Here is a 20426-nt window from a genome sequence, read left to right on the forward strand (position 1 = left end):
GGCTGCGGTCTCGACTCCTGGAGTCAGCATTGCCCTGCGGCTTGGGCCGGTCGTCATACTAACTCGTTAGGGGGAGGGAAGTCGTGGGTGGTAATCTGGCGTTGTGGACAGCGACGCCTACAGGTCAGGTCTGGGCGCCTGCTCAGCGAAAGGCAGGAAATGGTGAAGGCAGCGTGACCTCCCACGCGTTACACTTCACCAATGAGTCCTCGCTGCCAGGTGAAAAAAGAGCCACTGGCTGTCTCCACATGTGTCGGAGGAAGCATGTGGTGGACTTCAGGGTTCCCTTGTACCGACCAGTAGGAGGAACATGCGCACAACAACCAGGTAGGGGAGGGGGGGAATTGGCATAACGACTAAATTGGGATGGGGAGAAAAAAATAGAAAATCAGGCGGACAAAAAAAGAGGATAAAAAAAACATGGACGTAGCTGGCAACACGCCACTGGCACATTTAGCCCTTGGTGTGGTCGTGTAGCTGAGACTCTTCTTGCCTCTCGTCTTTCCCCAGGGAGAGAGTGTGACCTGGACAAACACTGCGGCGTCCTCGACCCCGACAGGAAGAAAGTCTGTACACGCCTCCTGACCTGCAATGTAAGCTACCAAACACACACAGATCCTCTCACCCCCTCCTCGACCCTCGCAACGCACTTCTTCATTCTTCATCTTCAATCCAAACACTCTCTGCCTCATATAAAGCGTTTTGTCTTGGGACGGATTTCCGTCAATTTGATTCGGAGTTCCGTCAATTTGATTCGGAGTCTTGACGGATTTCCCGTCAATTGGCTACCTGGTATAATATGATTTGTAGATGCATACAGATTGAAACAAAATTGAGCCAATCAGAGGCGTCAAATATCATGAAAAAGGGCATTTTTCCTGCCGCGCCAAGCAGAGTCATTGCGAGCAATAATGGTAGGACGCAGCGACTCGAGAGACAGGATTGCGCTAATAGTTCATCGTCGGAAATGTATAATAATCGTTGGATCTAAATAAATGGATTTATGGACACATTTATGCCCGGACCACAAAGCTTATTGAAGGGTTATATGAAAATGTAATTGTGCTGTCAGACCCTGATACGGGTTGTCTTTCTTTTTCTTTTAGCTAACGCTATTAAATATAAATATACAGTGGAGGTTAAAATAAGAATGACTGCCTGAAAAAAAAAAGTTTAGTCAGGAGATGTTTTGACGGAATGACACACCCCTGCGGGAATCATAGGCTGATATAATACGCTACATTCTCTTTAAACATATAAATGTTACAGGACAAAAGTAATAGATTTAATCACTTTTATTCTTTTAAACTTGGTCTGACCGACCTTCAGCATAGACCATGAACAGGCAGTAGATTCGGTAGTAGAAACACATGTCAGAAAACACGAGTCTTATGACAGTCGCCTTTTTTGCAGCCTCACGCCTCAATTCTCCTTGTTTACCGACGTCACATCCACCACCTGCTTATGTACCTGCTTGCACTAACGTTACGCACGCCTGCTATACCGATTAGCTAACGTTAGCATAATAACGTTAATGGAAGGAGTAAGCCGGCCACTAAAAAGAAAACCCCCCACCGCGGTGTTCTCAGACGAAAGGGATGAGTGGCACCACCCAACAAAAGAAAGTTTTGAGTGGAAGTTTGAAGAGACTGGCTAGGCTACTGCTGTAGTGGTGAGTTGTTAACTTGTTCCGTGTGCCGCAACTATGTCAAAAAGAAAAACGGAAACAACACATTTGTCATTGTCGTGTTACTTCACAGTACAAATACGTGAGTCCTCTGCTGTGGTTGTGAGTATCCTTTATTATCTTAACTCCGTAGCAACATCACACAGGTGTATCTGTAGACGGTCTCCTCCCCACCGTATGTATATTTTTTCTCGCACCCACCCACCCCCTCCTAATGTACAGTCTCCTCCCCATCATATGTATATAATCTCTGTTAGGATCTATGGGTAACAGTACTGTATTGAATTGAAAATGGGGGACCCTGATGTAAACAAGACGAAAGTCTTTCTCTTGTCTGCATCCCCTTAACAATTGTGTGTATTGAGCCGTACTGTATTGTACCCATTCTGTAATCTGTTAAATATTGATTGATTGATTGTTATTAACAGATTGCAGAATGGGTACAATACAGTACAGCTCAATACACACAATTGTTAAGGGGATGCAGACAAGAGAAAGACTTTCGTCTTGTTTACATCAGGGTCCCCCATTTTCAATTCATCATAACATATATGACACACATGACATACAGATAGACAGTACTGCTACTTCTATACATTTATGACATACCAGATTTACAAATACAGTATTGTTTGTGATACAAGAAGAGTCTAAAAAAGAGAGTATATACATTTGACGAAGAAACTGTACATTGGAGGAGGTTGGGTAGGTTGGCTGGAAAGGGGGGGGGGGGGACTACATTGGAGGTAGTTGGGTGGGTGGGGTGGGGGTAACTGTACATTGGATTATCGACGAAACCGAAACAAGTAGGCTCCCTTAAAACGCTAACGCTATTAAAAAAAAATACAGTGGAGGTTAAAATAAGAATATGACTTGAGATTTTTTTTTGCTTTAATCCCTGAGTATAATATAGCAATCAAATGTAATCTGAATATACAAATATGAGAAAATAAGTGGTGTACACAATTTAATTAAATCTGAATATACAAATATGAGAAAAATAAACTGTAAACAATATAATTAAATATGAATATACAAATATGAGAAATAAACAGTGTAAACAATATAAATAAATCTGAATATAAAAATATGAGAAAAATAAACACTGGAAACTGGTGCAGATGAGGGTCTGTATGCCCTATCGCTTATAATATGTTACTATATACTTATAATATACATTACAAGGACATTGCATAATAGTGTAAAAACCATTGATGGACGACATGACTGCTCCCCAAAAGTGAAGCCAAAATATCTATCGCCCCCCTGCTGGCTGGCTATACTGCAATAGGTGTTAGGAGTCTGTTCACACTGATATAGCCTAATAAAAATAACTTGATTTCATAAGAAAGTGAAAATATAGGCAATAATAGGCTAATTAGACCTAAATATATATTATATATATATATATATTATAAACTCCTAGCTGTCAGGTGAAAATGTGGTAGTCTATAACTAGGGCTGTTATAATTGGCCTAAAATGACATTCGAAAACACATAGGTTCAAACCATTCGAATATCTTTTATTGTGCATTATGTAAACAAAATAGATCAACATACCCCCCCCCCCCTCTCTCTCTCTCTCCCTCAGTGCGTGAGGAGGAATTGGTGCTAGATTGAGAAGGGGCTGTCTCTCGGAGCAAATCAAATGAATGAAAGTTTACGGCATATAGAACAGACATTCATACACAACAACGTGCCTCCGAGCAAGATGTGATAAACATGAAACGATAAATTTTCCTTGACATGAAACGGGAAATGGTAATCAAACCATTAGGGACCTGCATGACGCTTCGGTCTATATTCATTATTCAATATCTAGAAGTTTTACCCTGAGGGATGATTTACAATAAAGTGTTAAGTGCTAAAAACTGAAAAGTAGGCTAGAACTCTCAAAACAGCATTAGCATTCAAAAAGAAGGTAGGCCAGCTGTAGTTTACATAGCTTGCATACAACTTTGTCTCGAGATTCCGCAAGTTGATCAAAATCCGAAGTATTTCCAAACGGGGCTTTTAGATTGCTTGCAGTGCAAATCACTGTCTTCGTGACCGAGTTAGGTTCTGAACTCTGCCATCATGCCATATGGTGGTGGTTGTTGTTGTTGTTGTTGTTATTACTACTGGCACATTCTTCAGCTCAATGAAAGTGATGTTGCGTGTCTCCTGTCTGTCATGCAGCGCATTCAGGCCAACACAAGAAGTCCCCCCCCCCCCCCCTCGAATATTAATTTTCACAATCTAACTTTAACCTCTTGAGCCCTAGCCCTATTTTCTGAAAATCCGCCTAAAAAAACATACCTAAGTAAATGGAAGATTGCTCCACTTCTACAAGGTCCATTTGTATGTTCTTGGTATCTAGGGACATCTATGGATCTCAGGGAATGTATTCACTGTGTCAGAAAGATTGTGTCCGTTACTAGGCTTGAGTAAATTGTAATGAACCAAAGGAGAATATATTTTTTTTTCTTTTTTTTATATATCTTTGACAGCTAAAAATGTCCAGCCACTCAGCTCGTTCAGTACCTTCTTGAGATCAAAGCAAATTAATAAAGGGAAGATGATTAAACGGAAGGTTTTGTAGATACAGTACTGAATTCTGCCATCCGGACACATGCAATTTGAAATATTCAATCTGGATTTAGTATAACCAGGCGTGCAGCAAAGACCGTGAATGAAATCTACTGTAAATACAGTTACTTTTTGTTATGTAGATTTCTCCGCCATTTTTCATCAGATTGCAACGCTGTTTTTTTTGCTAGACATTCACAGAAAGGTAGAGAAACTAACTGCGTTCTAATTTAAGCCAATAACGTTCAGGTTTGTGGTAGATAATCCCAAAAAATAAGAAATAAAAAAGTTAATCCACAAGTCATTTGATTGACAGGAGCTGGCTTGAGCTGGGTAGTGTAGTTTTTATTCCAACGATTGAAAGCGCTGGGTGCCTGTTATTTTTCTACAACGGAGTTCGGCGATTTGCGAATCTGATTCGCCAGTGTCATTTCTGGTCATGTGACATGTACACCCAATCGTGGGACCGCAAGTTTCTACACTGGTTAGGCTTAGGCGCTCGTTCGAAGTCGGTTAAGGTTAGAGTTTGTCTTAGAGCATGGCGATAGAACGCCTGCCCTGATTCCGACGGTTAAGCTTAGGCACTCTTTCGAAGTTGGTTAAGGTTAGAGTTTGTCTTAGAGCATGGCGATAGAACGCCAGGTGCTTTGCAGGCTGTTTGACGCGGAAATGGGCAAAGACACAGCTCGTCACGCTATTGGGCGCACATGTCACATGACCAGAAACGTCAGTGGCCAATCAGATTCGCAAATCGCCGAACTCTGTTGTAGAAAATATAGACGCGCCCTGGGTCTCCTCTCATATGACTACAAACAAAATGGTGGCTCACATTTCCAAGCGTCTATATTCGGCAGTTTCCGAATACATTTCCAAAACTCATAATTTACTAATAACACTTTAACTTATTGGTAAATAAACGTATTGCTGAAAATATACACTGACTGCTGTTTTGACAGGGTTAGGGTCAGGGTCTTTACTCTTTACTCTTTACTAATAAAGTGCAACATTAATTCATACAGTCTGTAGAGATGGATTTATGGCGTGATGTCATTTTGGCCCATCGGGCTCAAGAGGTTAATGTGTTTTCTTTTCTTTTTTTACAATTCGAATATAGAATATTCGTTGACAGCCCTAGTCTACACCCTCCCCAGACTGACAGCAGGGCAGCACAATGACCAGGATGCAATTACCATAATGACTAAATTGGGGGATGGAAGTAAAGGTGAAAATCTGGCCCGCCCTTGGATGAATATAGTTGATGACTCCTGCCCCAGTGGGTGCTCTCTCGTGCACAAATTCAATTACTAATTTATGGTCTTCCCGTGGGTATGCTTCCATGTGGGTTTTCCCGATGTAGGAGTGCGGTTGCCATTTGGAATTCTGCTGGATTGCTTTTAGGTTTTTCCAAACGGCATTATTACAAATTCAAGTTAGCAGACCAACTTGCTCCTTCTCGCATGATATAAATACAGCCACGAGGGGAGAAGAAACTATTGCTACATCCAGGTTCATGGAAAAAAACTGTACAGATTTTAATCACACCCTTCTAGGAATTGGTTTAGTATTTTGTAGGTTAATTATACCAAGCTATCAAAATGTCCTTAATAATATTGAAAATGGACCGTGTACAAGAGTCCTGAAGTAGCCTCGAGTCATCTCAAACCCCACCCTCATTCTCATTCAAAGTTCTCATTCTCGTAACCTAATGGACCTATCTCAAACCCTGCCCTCATTCAAAGTTATCATTCTCATAACATGATCGGGGCATGTTCACATTGGTACTGGAACCGGAACTGCAGAGTTCACATGGTGACACGTCAGTCTTTTTTATGCTTGTATGTGATCCATTTTGTGAGCACTACTCATGGATACTATACTTAATATACCTATACATGTATCACTTTTAACATAAAGACCTTTTCAAACTAGACTGCATAAACATTCTAAATGTACTTCCTGACAGGAAATAAATGTGGGCCCAAGCTGTTCCGTAGCAACACAATTCTATTGAAATGACCAAATCATTTACCTCTTTATATTTAATTGACAATTGCAGGCAACCATTCTTGTCTGTGAACAGAACTGTTCTGTGGCTTACAGATGTGTGCGGCCCTGTGTAGACCTTGTACAAGCACAGAGGCCTAATGGGCGGTCATCGCTAAAGGTAGAATCTGTAGTGCTGTCAAGTGGCGACCTGTAAGCAGGAGCTCCACTTGGCTGCACTTTTGTTTACAAGTCTTTGTTTTGGTCTCATGTGTTGGTTGGAGTTTTGTAACTTATTATACTGTGAATTTCTCCAGACCTCTCTTGGCAGAGCCTGAGATGTGGTCAGCAATAGCAACCCCTCCCCTATCCCCACTCAACTCCAACCCACACATCACCCCAAAACAGAAAAGGTAAACAAAGTGTAATACCAAGCGGGGCTCTTTTTGCCTAGTTGTCGCTGTTTGACTGCATTACAGTTTCTACCCCAAGGAAGGTACTGGTTCTCCTGCCTTAGTGTTTAGTTAATATATTTTCACAGTAGAATAGAGTACAATAGAATACCGTATTTTCCTGAATATAAGGTGGTGTCTTTAGCCACAAATTACAACCTGAAAAAGCAGGGTCATCTTATATTTGCACTTGGAAATGTCATGGTAAAGAGAGTTTCTTTAAGAAACCATGACTTTGGATCGATATTTAGCCCCTTTCCCGGTAAGCGAGCATGACGTGTTTGGTATCAATGGATTCCTTGCAATCTTCAGATTTCTCTGATAAAACTGAGCTCGGTACATCAGCCTTCAGAAGACAGTGATGTTAATGTTGGATGATCCACTGGCTAATCGGTAGGTTTCAGAGGGTTGAAAGTAAGTTAACTAACGGGTAGGGCTGACCTTCGATTTTTTTTTTTTATTCGAAGCTTCGGGCCGAGATTCGATTTTAATTCGAAACTCAGAAAAAAATATATATATACCGGTGTGTGTATATATATATACCATATATATATATATCTTTTTTAAATTTATTTAAAAAAAAATTATAATTTTTTTATGTTGTGGGACTTGTACAGCACTTTGTTCAACTTTATCAGTGCCGTAAAGTTTAAACCTTTTTAAATCTTAGACAAACGAAACACTTTGCTTTCATGAAATATTGTAAGCCGTCATTTGAGGCTTTATAAAAGCAGCACAATTAACACAAATCTGTCAGTGCAGAGTCCGACCTCATCTTAAATAACAAACAGCATTGCTTGTTGTAATTAACAAAGAGAGGCAGAGTTGATTTAGCATAAAGAAAATCAAATTTAATTTTAATTCTTTTTTAATAATCGAATTTTATTTTCATATTCGAATCCCATGCCCATCGAACGAAGCTTCGAAGTATTTAAGACAGCCCTACTAACAGGACTGTGGAGGTGTTATAATTCACATTTTAACATCATGGTGAGCAATCAGGCCTATGCCATGGTTCTATTTTTCACTTTGAAATCGAAATGCATTTTTATCTCATGTAAAAAGGATGGTTTCATTTAAAATGTCTCTGCCGGAAATTCAAATAAGAAGAAGAAGAAAATGTAAAGATATATGTACTTTGTTTTATTCAATGTGTTAGTATTACTGGTAGCCTACATTCTGGTCAGATAGGCTATACTTATTTTCTTTATGAAACCAGTTTTGATCTTCAAAAAATATTTTCCCAAAAACGAGTCTTGGGGGTGAGGTGGTCAGTGTTATATTCTGGCAAATGCGCTACTTTTATTATCCACAGGAAAATTTGTTTTTGCAGGCGTTGGCGTTACACATGCAACTTAATACAATAAGTCATGACGTACGGGACATGATGACATGTTAAAGAGGGAAGTGATTACATTTTAGAACCCTTGTTTAGAAAGACGATACTGGTTGGCACAAATTTGATTTGCGCGCCTGGTTTGTTTTACAGAGGGGAATTTCTTACTTTTGGCCGGAGGGTAGCAGTTTATACTGGTTGTTTAGTGGGGCGAGTGAAGTCCTGTGTGATTTTGTTTGTTCTTGCGGATGGTCTCTGATTCTGTGGAGGATGCTGTGTTGTGGCATGTGTGTGTGCCGCAGACCTGGGCTCTATGCCCATTCCTCTACAGTGATACCTTTCCCCAAGAACCACATGCTCCTGAAATTGAAAGATGTGGGCGCACAGGAACTCAGGAACACACGATCTGTGAAATCAACCAAGTCTTTTTGAATCTCAAGTTGCACATGTGTCCCCCCCCCCTGTCCCCCCCAATCTTTCCAGATGGATGGCGAGTTTATAAAATTATTTATTTTGAGTGCGCAGTTCCTGTTCTTACTCCAGCTACATGCATGCGTTATGTCAACTGATCCAAGCTCTCGTATCAAAAGTATATATATATTTTCTTTTTTCTTTTAAGGATGATGAGATGAGTTGTTGTTAAAACAGCTCTTGTATGATGGTGATGAGTCGTACGTTCCTACGTACTTTGCATTTGAATCCTGTGGCTTGTCACTCCCAGCATACCGTTTGCAGTAGAACATAGCAGCGGTTCCCAAAGTAGGGTCCGGGGACCCTGAGAAGTTCTTGGGAAGGGTTCACCTACCACCGCAGAGACCCGGGTTCAATACCCCTGGCTTGGTCAGTTGTCCCTACGAATGCAATTGGCCGCGTTCATCGGTGTGGTAGGAGTCCTGATCGTAGCAACAGCGACTCCTACTGGTCGGTTGCAGAGCCTGTTCAGCAGGGAGGGGATCTGGGGGAGATGTTGTGAACCTCGTTGTGTGATAAGCTCTCCCAGTGAAACGCCTAGCTGTCGGGTGTAAAGAAGCGGCTGGTGACTCCACATGTATCAGAAGAGGCGTGTGGTCGTCTACACCAGTGATTCCCAACCTGGGGGTCCGCCAGGGGGCGCAGGCGGTCCGCCAGACCACAGATGATTTGAGGTATTTTTTTTTATATATATATATTTTTTTTTTAATTTTTTTTTCTTTCAGAGAAATATTTAATTAGCATATTTTTATCATCAGAAGCATGAATAGTCTCCACTACAATAAAAAATAAAGATAAATAAATAAACATCTAGACATTAACGTTAACTTTACATTACTGTTAACATTAACGTTAACAGTAGGCTACCGGGTAGCCGCTAAAACGCGAATCAGTTGACTGTATCACTTTCTGTAGCTAGCCTAGCACGCTAGTTAACTTTCTCGGCTTGTCTGCAGTCAGCCGCCAGAGGCGAAAATGTGTGACAAACGAAAAGGAGATGACGGCAGCTCATCTGCAAAAAAAGTTAGGACCTACAGCAATCGCGAAAATTACATCACCATGGGCTTCACTGAGGGACCAGACAAACGACCTGAGTGTGTGATTTGTGGAGAAAAGTTGACAAACTCGAGCCTGAAGCCCAGCAAGCTGAAGAGACATCAGGCGTCTAAGCACCCAGAAACCGTTGGGAAGGATCCGGACTTTTTTCGGAGGAAAGAACAGTCTCTCAAGGCGAACAAGCCCGTTGATGTTAGAGTAGCGTGGAGCAGGGGTGGCAGTGATTTACAGAAGGCTACCGAAGCCTCCTTTTGAGTGTTCGCTTTTAATTGCAAAAGCAAAGAAACCGCACAATATTGGCGAGCAGCTCATCAAACCAGCCTGCATCAAAATGGTTTAGAAACTGTGCGGCCCACAGGTGGCGGATAAACTAAAATCAGTACCACTCTCGAACAATGTAGTGAAAGACCGAATTGATAAGATGTCAAGTGATTGCGAGCAGCAGCTGTCAGAAAAGCTTAGAAGGGTCCATTTGCCATACAACTTGATGAAACTACAACTGTAGTACAGGTGATTTCAATGTGGTACTGAATTATGACATAGACACGACTAGCACAAAGAAATGGAGGACGAACATTAGCAAATATATGAATATACATATGGCAGAATTAGGAATCATAGACATATGGAGAGCAATGAACACGCTAGATAGAGAATATACGCACTATTCACACCCGCACACAACATATTCAAGGATAGACTATTTTCTCATGACAACAGGGGACAGATATCGGGTGGAAGAATGCAGGATAGGAGTGACGGATATTTCAGATCATAGCGCAATATATCTGACAGTAAATCTTAAAAGTAGACGGAGGAATACAGTTTGGAGACTGAATGTAGGACTATTGAACAACAAAGGTTTGGTTAACCAGGTGAAGGAAGACATAATTAGATATAGAGAAGAGAACGATAATGGGGAGGTAGATCCAAACATTTTATGGGATGCACTAAAGGTAGTAATACGGGGAAAATTGATAGCAAAGACGGCATTACTCAAGAAGGCTAGAATAAGGACATACCAGAACTTGATAAAGAAGCTGAAAGAATTAGAGAAAGAACACCAAAGCTCAAAGAACCAGGAGACACTTAGAGAGGTTAAGGAAGTTAGAGGACAGATAAACAGGGAGCTGCTGTCAGAAATAGAGAAGAAAGCTAGATACATGAAACAGACATACTATGAAGGGGGACCGAGGGCGACCAGACTGTTAGCTCGACGAATTAGGACGCAAAAAAAAAAAAAACACAATACATACAATAAGGGACACAAACACAAACAAAATACTGAGAGAACCAGCGGAAATAGAGAAGGCATTTGAAGAATATTATAGGAAACTATACACACAACCGATAGCGGCAGGGGAGGAGGAGATAGAAACATTTTTAGAAAAATTGGATTTACCATCAATAGGGAAGGAACAGAATGGAATATTAAATGCAGAAATCACAGAACAAGAAGTGGGGAATGCGATCAGTAGGGCAAAGAGTAGTAAGTCACCGGGTAGCGACGGATTCCCCTCGGAATTCTACAAGACATTTAGGCAGGAACTGAGCCCCATGTTAGAAGCAGCATTCAGACACACAATGGAAAAAGGCACAATGCCACCTTCATGGAAAGAGGCCATAATTACTACAATTCCAAAAGAAGGGAAAGATAGAGAACTGTGTAGTAGTTTCAGACCTGTGTCCATACTTAATGTAGATTACAAGATGTATACATCAATAATATCCAAAAGATTTGAGACATTTATGACAGATATAATAGACGAAGACCAGACTGGATTCATTAAAGGAAGGCAGACACAGGATAACATAAGGAAGACAGTGCAGATAGTAGAGGAGATACAAAAGGAAGGAGGAAGTGCAGTATTAGTTAGCCTAGATGCAGAAAAAGCCTTCGATAGTGTAAGCTGGTTATTTCTATATAAAGTATTAGAGAGATTTGGATTAGACAAAAACGCTATGAAAACAATTAGGGCATTATATCAAGAACCGACGGCTAGGATTAAGGTGAATGGTAGTCTGACGGACCGGATTAAACTAGAGAGAGCTACCAGACAGGGTTGTTGTCTTTCGCCGACGCTCTTCGATGTATTCATCGAACCACTGGCCCAACTAATTAGACAGACCAAAGACATCAAAGGGGTGGAGATAAGGGGGACGGAACATAAATTGGGATTATTCGCAGATGACGTGATAGTATATATGAGACAACCAGACACAAGCTTCCCGACACTGATGGATCTGCTGACAGAATATGGATATTACTCAGGGTATAGACTTAATGTGACAAAGACACAGACATTAGCACTGAACTACACACCAACGATAGAGATCAAAGAAAAATACAAAATCAAATGGGACATGGACAGGATCAAGTACCTAGGGGTGAACATCACAAGAGGGGGGGAGGGGCTATACGATGCAAACTATACACAGATAAATCAGAAAATCAAGAGAGATCTAGAAAGATGGACAGTGATGCCCCTAGATTTCAGTTCAAGGATCGAAATCATTAAGATGAACATATTACCAAGGTTACTATACCTATTTCAATCCCTACCTATATTAATACCACAAAAACAATTTAGGGAATGGGATAGACAGATATCAAGATTCATTTGGGGGGGGAAAAGGCCAAGGATCAGATATGTGACTCTACAATTACCAAAGGAGAAAGGAGGGATGGCAGTACCCAGTTTAGAAAGCTATTACTATGCAGCACAGCTTAGAACAGTAGCATGCTGGTGCAATGTGAACTATGAGGCCAAATGGAAAGATATAGAAACCAAAAGAGAGGGATTCAAAGTGCAGGCACTGATAGGAGATAGGGAGCTGTTCAGAAGACAGGAGCAACTACTAGATCCAATTACCAGATTCACTATAAACATATGGAACACAATAGTAAAGAAATACAAGCTAGAAAAAGAATCTAAGATACTGAGATGGATAGCACACAACAACAAATTCAGACCAGGGATAGAAGATCATGGGTTCAAGAGGTGGGAACGGGGGGGTATAACAGCAATGTGCACGATGACGGAAGGAGGGGAGATGCAGACTCTACAAAAATTGAAAGAAAGATACGGACTAGAGAATAGGGACCACTTTAGATATTTACAGATTAGGGACTACTATAACAAAGAAATAAAGCAAGATAGAGACAAAGAACAGAATGGGGTAATTAAGATAATGGTAAAGTCATACGAAGGACGGAAGGGGAGGGTGATATCAGCACTATATCAGGCAATAATGGACAGTAAGGGAAATACAACATTGTATGTGAAAGAAAAGTGGGAAAGAGAGTTGGAAATAGAGATAACAGAGGAGGAATGGTATGACACATGTAAGACACAACAAACAACCACAGGATCAAGGATATGGAGGGAGTTTGGGTGGAAAAATATAATTAGATACTTTATAACACCAGAAATACAGGGCAATTACACACCAGCAAAGAAAACATGTTGGAGGGAGTGTGGACAGGAAGGGGCGAACCATACACACATATTCTGGGGATGTCAGAAGATAAGGCACTACTGGGAAGAGATAGGAGGGATAATAAATGAAATAATAGGATACGAAATACCCCAGGGAGGCCAAGTGTTGTATTTGGGGAATCTGTCACAGGAAGGAATCCAAGGGGAAGACAAATATTTGATTAAGATATTGATAGTGGCAGCCAAGAAAGCTTTAACTAAACTGTGGTACAAGGTAGAAGTGCCGACAAAGGATCAATGGATAGAGTTGGTAGAGGGGATACAGGAAATGGAGAGAATCACACATCTGCTGAGGCTGCAAGAAGAAAAGTTTGAATGGAAATGGGGAAAATGGGAAGAATACAGGAGGGGAAGTAACGACATCACAGAGGTTTGAAAAGGATACAAGGAAATGAATAAAAATGTAAATAAATAATGCAAATGTAGAATGGACCGAAGGACCCATGTCACACTTTTTCTTTACTCATTTTTTGTCTATTTGTTTTAATTTATGTACTGTGTATTGTCTATGAATGTTGTCTATGTATGCTGTTGAAAAAATGAAAATAAAAATGTAAGTTTAAAAAAAAAAAGAAACTACAACTGTCGCAGACGAGGCTGTGCTCATCGTTTATGTGCAGTATATCGAAAATGAGGATCTGAAGCAGGACATTCTCATGTCAGTCAACCTTACTACCACCACTCGAGGTGAGGATATTTTTATTGCAGTGGATTCTTACTTCATTCAACATAAATGCAAACTGTTCACCATTAGGGCCTGATTTGAGAGGATGAATACAGGATTTGAATATTGGCCAACATTTTGAAATACATATGGTCAGGGGGCGAAATTAGAGCCCGCCACCCGCCATTGGCGGTCAGTTTTTACGTTTGGCGCGTGCCACTAAGAGGTCTGCCCGCCGTGTGGTGTGTAGTTCATAACGATACTCTTATTTTGAAAATCCTGTGCGGGTCTCATTTCCGCCCCAAGCGCAGCTCCAGTCATAATATCGATGGCTCCGGCAGTTGGCAACATTCGGTTCGTATGATACTCTTATTTTGAAAAAAAACGTGGCAACGAGTCATATCCGCCCAGCCCTGCAGCGGGATACTATTGGCTTCTGCTCGTATCAACACAGAGGCAGTCTGCTCTAGTCTAGAGCGGACCTCCATGAGCTACCGTTACTGTTTAAACAATGACCCAGTCAACTATTCACTTACATGACGAGGCATTGTCTAACGGTATCTAGCTGGCTAGCTACTGATAGCTGCTGATATCAACAAATGCTCCAGCAATAGTCGACTCGAGTGCATAATACCTCCGTTCCCTTGTTAGCTAGCTCATGTTAGCTAGCTCACGTTAGCTAGCTCACGTTAGATCTATATGTCCCAGTAAACTAAATTGTCTTAACGTTATCTAGCGGGCTAGCAGTAGCTACAGATAGCTCCTGATATCAATGTCTTATAACATTGATTCAATGCGTATTCTAGCTGAGGGCTTGCTGAATGTGATTTGACCAAAGAACCGTAACGTTATACCTAGTGATGCACGATATATCGGCCGCCGATATAATATCGGCCGATATGGCCGTTTTTTTACACAACGGTATCGGTCCGATATCAACATAGGGCCGATATTAAGCTTTTTTTTTTTTGTTTTTTTTTTTTAATCTTTTTTTTCTTTTTACATGTTTTGGCCTTAAATAGTTTCAAAATATCAGTCATTTCTGAAAATAAGTTACAAAAGTAAAAAAAATTATGCGTTTTGGAAAATAGCTCTTTATTTGATTATCATAAAAAAGTGTTTTCTATACAGAGATATCGACATCGGTAAATATCGGTATCGGCCAGAACAGCAATATTAATATCGGTTATCGGTATCGGCCACAATTTTCACATCGGTGCATCACTAGTTATACCAATAGGGCCCAGCTGCAGCGCCGGAGAATCCTTGCATGCTGAATGTAGAGTATAGGGTTCAGCTGCAGCGCCGGAGAATCCTTGCTGGAGCTGGAGGCTACTCGAGTATACACACAGACAGTGGAGCTGTTTGCAGATAGCGAGCATTTTGACTTGTTGCGTGGTGGTGATGTCTCGCAGATAATACAACTACAAGTATGATTATATAATATATATTTTATTAAATAAAAAAAATTTATATAAAATATATATATATAATTTGGCAGGTAAGAAATATGCTTGGCGGGTAGATTCTTCCCATCTACCCGCCACTGGCCGGTGAGTCAAAGTTAATTTCGTGCCCTGCATATGGTGCAAGATGAGATTTGTTGATTGAAGGCACAAGTCATAGAAGCATAGTGGGTCTAATTATGATGCATATGCCTGTGTATAAGCAGTTTGTTATTAAAATGACAAAAAAAAGTATTAAAATGACCAAAAAAAAAGTATTTTATTAGGAGGGGGGTCCAGGAATTTCATCAGAGATGTTTGGGGGTCCCTGGGGGAAAAAAGGTTGGGAACCCCTGGTCTACACCCTCCCCAGACCAACAGTAAGGTAGAACAACGACCCATCCCATTGGGGGATGGGAGAAAAGGTGAAAATGCAAAACTACTAAAAAAGGTTATCCCACAATTAGGGATGGGTACCTTTCACATTTGAACCGATACCGGTACCTGTGAATCGATACCGGTAGCCAACGGTACCTTTTTTTCGGTACTTTAGTCTCAAGAAATTTTATTTACCTACCTGAGTCGTGAAAAAAAATAATCCAAACTTCAAATAACTACAATTTCGACAGTTTTCGGCTTGCCATTGCTCCGACTGCTTTGTTGTTGAATCAAGTCAAATCCTAGGTAAGCATATATTGTGCGTGTGAACGTTGACATGATAAAATTATTATTATTTTTTTCCTTCTCAGTATCTCACTTGATTCGATACTCGGTAGTACCGACGTGTTTCGGTTCGGTACCTCAAAAGTACCGAATTCGGTACCCATCCCTACCCACAATGTGAGGGTTCTATTTCCAAGTCATGTTCTGCAGTGAACCCAGCACCCACTATGTGCGTATAGTTAATCATTTAGCTATCTTTCTGCAGAGCCCTTGACATGGAATACGTTTGGGGACCCTTTGGAAATATGGAGCACTTGTTAATTGCCTGGATGCCTGACAGTTCCTGCCGTGGCAGATGGATGCGGGCAGATTGATGAACGAGAGAGGAAGAGCTATTGTGGGCACTGTGGGCGTCACACCAGACCCTCTTGTTTGTGGTTTACAGAAAGACATGTTTTATTCTGAAGCTTGGTTAAAATGGCTCAGGATACATATTCCATTTTGAATGTACCTTTTTCAAAATATAGCTAGTAAGGGCGGCTAAGTGGCGCAGTGGGCAAGGCGCTCGCCACTAACGCAGGAGATGCTGGGTTCGAGCCCAGCTCTCGGCGTTGCTTCCGGCTTGGCTGGTCGTTCATACTAATACAATTGGCAGTATTAGGGGGTGGGAATGCCGGTGGGTGGGGATCGGACGTTGTGGACAGCGACTCCTACAGGTCGGTTGGTGCGCCTGTACAGCAGAATCAGGAAGTATCGGGGGCAGCGTGAGCCTCCCACTTGTTACTCCTTGCCACTGAGGGATCGCGCTGTGCAGGTGAAAAGATGCAACGGCTGCCTCGTGTATCGGAGGGGACACGTGATGCAAGGCTTCATCCACATTGCAACCGACCAGTGGGAGGCATGGTCTAACAACGTTCGAGACAGGGGAGGGTAGAATTGGATAATACAAAATTGGGATGGGAGAAAAATAGAAAATGGGGAGAAAAAGTAGATACAAAAAAATATATATAGCTAGGCTGGGACGATGCATCGATCCAGATCGATATATCGATCTATTATCAATAATCAAATAGGATCGATGCAACGTAAAAAGATCGATTCATATTGCGATACTCTTATTTTGAAAATCCGGCGACGGCGACGTCATATCCGCCCCGCGGCCAGTGTTGTGAAACTCCGTTTAGCTCTGTACAGCAGAGCAGCGCTAGGGAGCCTCTATTTTGAGACCCGATATAAGTCTGTGCAGTTTTTTCCCCGCAACGGGTCAAATGCATCTAACATGCTTTGCATCGTCGCCATTCTTTTATGCCCACGTCGTGTGGGCAGACCTAAATTAACGTTACATTAGCTGCTTAAGCTAACTAAGCTAAGAGAGAGAGAGAAACGGAGAGAGGAGGGGCGGGGCATTCTGTCTCTGTGTGTGGCGTGTGTGTGTGTATGAAAATACCAGATGAAGTCAGGAGTATTATTATATTGATATTATTTACTGAGGATGGACAGATAATGTTGATATTTAAACATGATCATCATGCAACATAAAACAATTGTAGGAACGGTTTGGGAGAGGAAGGGGTTTTAGCTTGCGTGTTGTGAGTTCCAAAACATTTTACTTAAAGTTTAAAGCTCAATATATAAAAACGTGGCACTTTACAGTGAACAGGAGGTCTATTTGTATTAAAAACAATAGATTGTTTTTAATTTAAATGTCTGGAAGAGCTAAAAAATAAAAACATCAATTGATATTTCCGTAGCCTTTTTTTTGTTGATCTAAATGTGACTGATTGTGTTAAATGGGCACATAATATCGTCTCATATCGATCGCAGGCACCTGAATCGAATCGTATCGTGGCAGACTTTGTGATATCGGCAAATATCGTATCGTTGTCCAAAGAATCTATATCAAGTTCAAGTTCAAGTTTCTTTAATAGTTGTCATACAGAAGTACAGAATACTTTTATACAAAATGCTTCTTACTGTTACGCTCCAGAGACTGTGCAAGACAAGATAAGATAAGTATGAAATAAAATAACATAGTATAGTATGTAAATTAGAAGTAAAAAAATGAGGTAAAAAAATGAGGTCGCAGTGTTCAGTATAGACGTATGTACAATGTTCGATGCAGAATAGACGTAACTGAGTTACCATATAATATACAATACACAATACTATGCAGTGTACTAATATACAATACTATATAGTGCAAGGCAGAAATGGGATGAGGTGCAATTTAGGTACAATTTACAGTAGGTGTACGAGTTGTAGTGCAAATCCTTTATCAATAAATATAAAGTGTGTTTGTGTGATCTAAAGTGTGGAGAGTGGGTGCTGCAGTGTGTTGTTTGTTTAAGTGAGTGTGTGGGTGTGTGTGCTGTGTGCATTTGATGGTTGTTGCATATTGTTTATTGTTCGTTTAGCAGCCTGATGGCCTGGGGATAGAAGCTTCTTCTGAGTCTTTCTGTGCTCGCCTTAAGACTCCGGTATCGCTTGCCTGACCGCAGCAGTTCAAAGAAGCAGTTGTTCGGGTGGCTCGAGTCCTTAATAATTCTCTTAGCCTTCCCCCTGCACCGCTTGTTGTAAATGTTCTGGAGGGTGGGAAGCCCCCCTCCAATTGTGCGTTCGGCTGAACGTGTCACTCTTTGTAGTCTGCTACGGTCTTGTGCAGTGCTATTCCCAAACCAGGAGGTGATGTTGCCAGTCAGGATGCTCTCTATTGTACATGAGTAGAAGTTCCTAAGGATCTTCTGACTGACTTGGAACTTCCTTAGGCGCCTGAGGAAGTAGAGGCGTTGTCGTGCCTTCTTCACAACACTGTCAATGTGTGTGGTCCATGTCAAGTCCTCGGATATGTGGGCTCTGAGGTACTTGAAACTGTTCACTCTCAACCGGTGCCCCGTCGATGCTGAGGGGGCTGTAGTCCTTGACCCCCGACCTCCTGAAGTCCACAATCATCTTTTTTGTTTTGCTGACGTTCAGGGAGAGGCAGTTCTCCTGACACCACTGTGACAGATTTTCTACCTCTTCCAGGTAGGCCCTCTCGTCGTTGGCAGAGATCAGGCCCACCACTACTGTGTCATCAGCAAATTTGATGATTGTGTTGTTGTTCCGCTGTGCCACGCAGTCATGTGTGTACAGGGAGTAGAGGAGGGGGCTCAGAACACAGCCCTGGGGGGCCCCTATGTTGAGCGTGATGGATGAGGAGGTGCAGTTGCCTGCTCTTACCACCTGGGGTCTGCCCGTCAGGAAGTCCAAGACCCACTGGCAGAGGTCATAGTTCAAGCCCAGGTCCCTGAGCTTGGCTATGAGTTTGGAGGGGACTATGGTATTGAATGCTGAGCTGTAGTCGATGAACAGCATTCTCACATAGTTCCCCTGCCTCTTGTCCAGGTGTGATGCTGCTGTGTGCAGCACATGGGCTATGGCGTCCTCCGTGGACCTGTTGGGGCGATATGCAAATTGCAGGGGGTCCAGGTTGATGGGGAGGGAGGAACAGATGTAGCCCTTCACTAGCTTCTCAAAGCACTTCATGGCTATGGAGGTGAGGGCTACAGGGCGGTAGTCGTTGAGGCAAGCGGGCGTAGATTTTTTGGGTACAGGGATGATGGTGGACTTCTTCAGACAGGTGGGGATGACAGCCTGTTCCAAGGACAGGTTGAAGATGTCAGTGAATACCGGGGCCAGTTGGTCGGCACAGACTTTTATCGTATCGTATCATGAAACTGGTGATTCCCACCCCGCTGGCCGGTATATCGGACCCTTTTACGGTATATTGATGTATTTTCAAACAAGATATAGGATGAAATGATACCGTTTATATGGATATGGTTTAAACGCATAACCTGTTTCTTCTGTAAAGCTGCAGTATTTACATCCCTCTCATAACACTCCCCCACTGCAACATGGAGGGATTGGATTTAAAAGATGAGCAGCAGAAGCGTGAACACTCAGGTTTGTCACTCTGTCCTTCAGGGGCGATGAGATGTAAAGCCTGTGGTCTGCTGTTGAGCAAACTTGCATTGATTTTAGGGCTGGGACTTTATCGCATTCATTTCGATTAATTAACTACAGAAAGAATTAAAAGTAAAAAAAGATTATTAATTTAATCGCATGATTTCTTTATTGTGTAAGAATGTTACAAAGGAGACCAGACTCATGCATGTGCTATACGTCTGGTTTGTTCATAAAAGAAAATTAAATAAGAGATATTGAGATCAATCAAGATTTATTTTTCCAATGGTTAACTGTTCTGGAATATATATATATTATTCCTAAAATTGCTGCACTTTGTTAAAATTGCATTGATCTGTTGGTCTGTGTAGTAGCTAATACAGGATTTTGCTGCTTAAACGTATGTATAATGTATATTCATTGATTCACTCGTATACCACAATTAATTTGAATTGAAATGTTTAGCTTTTCGCATCAAATATTGATATGCGATTAAAATGTGATTAATTTCGATTAATTAACTAAAGTCTCGAATGAATTCGCAAAAAAAAATTATCGAGTCCCACCACTAATTGATTTGCAAACTTTTTCTTCATCACTGACTCGTACATGGTGCCAGTTCATAGTTTGCCGGCAGTAGATCAACGTTAATGGCA

At 41.5% G+C, this 20426-nt stretch overlaps 1 protein-coding gene across 1 annotated transcript in view; it reads left to right on the top strand.

Annotated features, from left to right (window-relative positions):
• Positions 1–20426, top strand: part of atxn7l2a (ataxin 7-like 2a) — a gene marked incomplete at its 5' end in the record, with an annotated part of 82869 nt that overhangs the window by 6970 nt on the left and 55473 nt on the right. The window contains one exon of the mRNA XM_084316597.1: positions 511–593. Coding sequence (XP_084172723.1) covers positions 511–593 — 83 coding nt within the window. The remainder of the gene's footprint in view (positions 1–510; positions 594–20426) is intronic.

Source organism: Notolepis coatsorum, assembly GCF_963971535.1.
Source record: "Notolepis coatsorum genome assembly, chromosome: 6".
Lineage (NCBI taxonomy): Eukaryota > Metazoa > Chordata > Actinopteri > Aulopiformes > Paralepididae > Notolepis > Notolepis coatsorum.